The sequence below is a fragment of the Psammomys obesus genome, unplaced genomic scaffold, assembly GCF_907164565.1.
Source record: "Psammomys obesus unplaced genomic scaffold, mPsaObe1.curated_primary_1811, whole genome shotgun sequence".
Taxonomy (NCBI): domain Eukaryota; kingdom Metazoa; phylum Chordata; class Mammalia; order Rodentia; family Muridae; genus Psammomys; species Psammomys obesus.
In genome coordinates, this window is record NW_026596419.1 from 1 (window position 1) to 4,444 (window position 4,444).

Here is a 4,444-nt window from a genome sequence, read left to right on the forward strand (position 1 = left end):
AGGGGGAGCAGCCTTACCAGGCCACAGTAGAGGACAATGCAGCCACTTTTGATGAGAACTGATAGACTAAGATCAGAAAGAAGAGGAGGACCTCCCCTATCAGTGGACTTGGGGAGTGGCATGCATGCAGAAAGGGGAGGGAGGGTGGGATCGGCAGGGGAGGAGGGAGGGGCTCATGGGGGGATACAAAATGAATAAAGTGTAATTAATAAAAAAAAATAAAAGATTTAAAAAAAATTAAAAAACAAAAAAAAAAAGAAAAAAAAACTTATTGATGTCAATAACTTATTGTTGTGATCAGACACTTACATCACCACATCAAGTTTGTTTATTTTAAAAATCATTTTATTTACTTTTTGGGTGTGGGGAGGACACCGAGGACTTTGGAGGTCAGAGGACAATTTCTGGGGGTCAGTTTTCTTCTTCCTCTATTCCTGATGATTGAACTTAGGATATCAGCAGTTAAAGGCACTATCACTGGCCTTATTTTATTTATTACTTTCAAGACAAGGTTTCTCTGCATCCTTGCCTGTCCTGGAACTCATTCGGTAGACCAGCTGGCCCTGGACTCAGAGATCTGTCTCTACTTATTTAGTGCTGAGATTGAAGGCATGTGCCACCAAGCCTGGCCTATTTATTTATTTTTTAACAGGGTCTGGTGTGTTCTAGGCTGGCTTCTTACTTGTAGGCTATGACCTTGACTTCTTGATCCTCATGTCCAGCCCTCTCAAGGGCTAGGATTTTGGGTATGTTCCTCCCCCTGGCCTCTGGTGGCTAATGTTATTTGAAACATGTCTCATTCTGTAACCCAGGCTGGCATGAAGTTCACTAAGTATGCCAAGATGGCCACAAGCAATAGCAGTTTTCCTGCCTCAGCCTCCTATGAGTTGGAATTATGAGGCTGTACAACCATGATTGCATATTTTCTCATTTCATGGCTTTGATGAGAAATATCATTAAAATTAGCACTCCATGTAAAACCCCTCCTTTCTATTTCATTTCTCATTTCATTTGATTATTGAGAACTCTTCTGTTTTATTTCCAAACTGTATGATGTTAAAGTGTAGTTAAGTTGCCAACAGTTCCCAGAATTCCTTGGAGGTCTCTGTTAGGCATATTTGCAGGCAGAGGGTCATTGCTCCTTGTTCTTGGGATGAGCGACTGCCAGAGCAGCATACAGACTGGGCTCCTCTGGGGCTTCCCCTGCCTGGGAGGAAGGAGGTGTAGCTGTCCTTCCGCTGAGTGTCCTGATGCACAGTTGGGCATAGGTCACATCCTGGGGCTCCTTAGATTCAGCAGGCTGCATTGGAAGAGATTGAGAGGAAGGTATATGCTTGGCTTGGGGAAACCTGCAGGTCTGTGGAAGACAGGACCCACCTGACTGTCCACTTCTCTGTCCTCTTTTGCTTGTCCTTTTGTATTCAGGCATTCACTTGACATGACAGAAGGTAAGAGAGATCCTGCCCTCCTGAGCCTAGAGGGTTTCACCTGGGCATACGTATCTCCCTGGGGATCTTCCTCAGGTGGTCTCTGTAGCAGGGAAGTCATGAGGTACAGATAGTGTCTCCCTGTTCCCTTGGGAATTCCCTCTGGCCAGTTTTCCACAGAATGGCCAGAGTGACATGTTTAAATTACAGCCTCACTGATGGGATCTTCCTGTGCTTCCTTCCTGCAGTTCTGGATTAACCTTACTCTCTAACCCTTGCTGTCTTGGATTCAGTTGCAGTCTATCTGCCTGAAAACAAGTTTCTGGGGGTTGGAGAGATGGCTCTGTGGTTAAGAGCACTGGCTGCTCTTGCAGAGGACGTGGGTTTGGTTTCCAGAACCCACATGGCAGCCTATACTCATCTGTAACACTAGGTCAGGGTATCTGACATGCTTTTCTGGCCTCTGGGAGCACCGTGTGGGTGTGGGATGCATGGACATACATGCAGGCAAAACATCCATACACATAAACCATAAAACAAAACCCCAATTTCTGCCCAAATTCCTGGGGTTCTGCTGTGTCCCCTACTGCAGTTGCTGGTCCCTTAGATGTCTCTATGGGCCTCTCCACTCAGGCTTCCCCCTCAAAAGATAACGAGACAGATATAAAGGAGTCACACAGGAGACAGAAGTGAGGAGACACGTGGTCCCAGGAAAAGCAGGAGAGAGTGAGGCCATAGCGCACAGGAGGAGGGAGAGGTCAGCTGTGGATATTGCAGGGCCTGAGGGAGGGAGAACAGGGAACTCCCCTCCCCACAGACTGTACTGGGCCCTAAGTTTTAGCAGATAGAGACATGGACCTCACCCAGCTGTCCAGCTCCACACCATCCTCAGCTCGCATGTCCTCCACTGAAGCATCTGTCAGAGCAGAACAAGCAGAATGTCTCCTGACCAGAGTCTAGGGTGCCTCAGCCCCCTAGTTTCCTGCCTTGTCCAAGGTGGGGACAGAGAACCAGGGAGTGCTGTGCTATCCCAAGTGTGAAATTCATGCAGCAAAGACATCAGCTCCCCTCCTCCACCCCTGCAATTCTGAGACCTCATACATCCCCCTCCCACAACCCTCTTTCTCTCACAAAGACTTTCTTCCTGGGTGGCAGCCGCTGGGTTGGCCCTGGAGAGACAAGATGTCAGTTGTCAGTTTGTTGTTGTCAGGCAGGCAGGGGTCTAGGTATCTGGCTGTGCCTTACCTATTCTGGGGGCCTCTGTCCCTAGTTACTGGCTCTGCAGCTCCTGCAGGAAGTTGCAATTCTGTCTCTTTCTGGGCTGCAAGGGAGAGGAGTCTCAGCTGGGAGAGTGGATGCCCCTCCCCCCAGGCCTGTGCAGGGAAGGAAGGAAGAAAGGAAGGAAGGAAGGGAGGGAGCTTTACAACACAAGGGTGAGTGAGCAAATGTCCCGGAACGTGGTGAGGTTAACAGAATGCTGGGCACTGCACAGATTCTGAGATCAAGTGTCTTCTCATTTGAGATCTGCAAGTCTTTCTAAGCTACCTTGCCCCAGTTCGAGGTTTTCCTGAGGCCAGTGTCCTGAGATTCTGTTTGGATGTTCACAGGGGAACCCAACACGTTCTGAGACCCAGTCACCCACGGCCTCCTCACCATCCTTTCTGAATTTTCCCTGATGCCTTCGTCGGAGAAGGACGAAGATGAAGATGACGAGGAGCAGGAGAAAGGCCACAGAGACTCCGATCAGAATGTTCAGGTAACTGCTAAATCCTGAGGCACAAGTGATATCATGAGTGGGGACCATTGCTGCTTACCTGAGCACCTACTGTGTGGCAGGCTCATGCTGGGTCTTTGCCCACTCCATTTCCCATCCTCACAATCTTGTTATGTGAAACTGTCTTTTTTTCCTATCCAGGCAGTTCACCTGCCTCAGATACCTGACTGGAAGTGGCAGAGCTGGCAGCTGAATGGAAGGACTCTGACTCCAGCCCAGTTCCCTCCACCAGAGCTGAGCTCCTTAAGCTAGAGGGAAGGAGCCTGAGAGTTCAGCCATGGCCCTGTGCCCCACCCTTGTACATGTCACCACATTGTGGAATAGACCCACTGGGGAATCAGGTTATGGAGGCCTCTTCTGTCAGGAGAGGTCACAGCCAAGGCCATCATAGAAAAAAAAAATAAAGCAGAAAAACCTTAGGCATGTGTTCCCCCTTTATACTCAGAGAAGCAGCAGCCCAGAAAGGGAAGGGCTTGTCCAGGTCAGATCTGCAGAAGCAGCTGTATCAATCCTATGACAAGATATTGCCCGTCTGGGCCCCATGATTCAACAGAGTATATTGATTTAGCCCTCTGGGTCCCGACTCCACAAAGATGGAAGGTTTATTCTCAGGGCCTTAGGGTCAAAGTGGGGATGTGACTGTTGGGTTCTTTGCTCTCAACCTTAGCCACCTGCCGCACTGTCCATGAGGAGCCTAAATATCTCGCTGTGGATGCAACCTTCTCTAGCCCAACCTCTAAGCACCAGCTTCTTGGGTCTCTCTTGGGATCTCTGAATGCCGCCCACACTCACAATCTGAAGTGACAGACAAATGAAGACTTTGGCAGGCTAACACCTGCCAGGCAGCCTTGGGATGAAGCATACTCTCTGCACAGAGGTGCCTGATACTTACTACCTCCTGGCATGGGCCTTGAAGGTGGTGGCTTAGAGGCTCCAATGGGTCCTAGGGAACAGAACAAGGAGAGGATGACAGATGTAAAGCCAGGGATCCTCACTCTTCTCACTCCATCTACCCTGCCACCTCCTAAAGATCCTCCTATTGCCTAGATTGAAATAGAGGGTGGAGTAGACATTACTTGCGGGACCATTGCTGCCATCTGCTTCTCTGCTAGGGGAAGTGTCTTCTGACTAACCCTTCCTATTGACTCCTATCTCACCCGAGTCAAGAGCCCCCATAGAGTGTGGCTTGTGACTCTCCCTGAGATGTCAGGATCACCCTACCTGAGACTGTGAGCTCCACAGG

At 49.4% G+C, this 4,444-nt stretch overlaps 1 protein-coding gene across 1 annotated transcript; it reads right to left on the bottom strand.

Moving 5' to 3' along the window:
• Positions 1-364: 364 nt before the first annotated feature.
• LOC129669510 (neutrophil immunoglobulin-like receptor 1) lies at positions 365-4,438 on the bottom strand. Its single transcript, XM_055597796.1, has 8 exons — positions 4,423-4,438; positions 4,094-4,144; positions 3,081-3,197; positions 2,673-2,748; positions 2,559-2,596; positions 2,291-2,343; positions 1,378-1,530; positions 365-1,300 (listed from the first exon to the last, which is right to left on the bottom strand). Exons 2-8 carry the CDS (start codon positions 4,104-4,106, stop codon positions 1,133-1,135), a joined length of 618 nt encoding a protein of 205 aa, XP_055453771.1. The 5' UTR covers positions 4,107-4,144; positions 4,423-4,438; the 3' UTR covers positions 365-1,132.
• Positions 4,439-4,444: the final 6 nt, after the last annotated feature.

Excerpts from the sequence above, each read along its gene's own strand:
- LOC129669510 (XM_055597796.1), bottom strand. Across the intron at positions 1,531-2,290 it reads GTGTGGAGCTGGACAGCTGG|AGACCACCTGAGGAAGATCC; the intron begins GTGAGGTCCATG and ends TCCCTGCTACAG. Across the intron at positions 1,301-1,377 it reads ACAGAGAAGTGGACAGTCAG|CCTGCTGAATCTAAGGAGCC; the intron begins GTGGGTCCTGTC and ends CTTCCAATGCAG.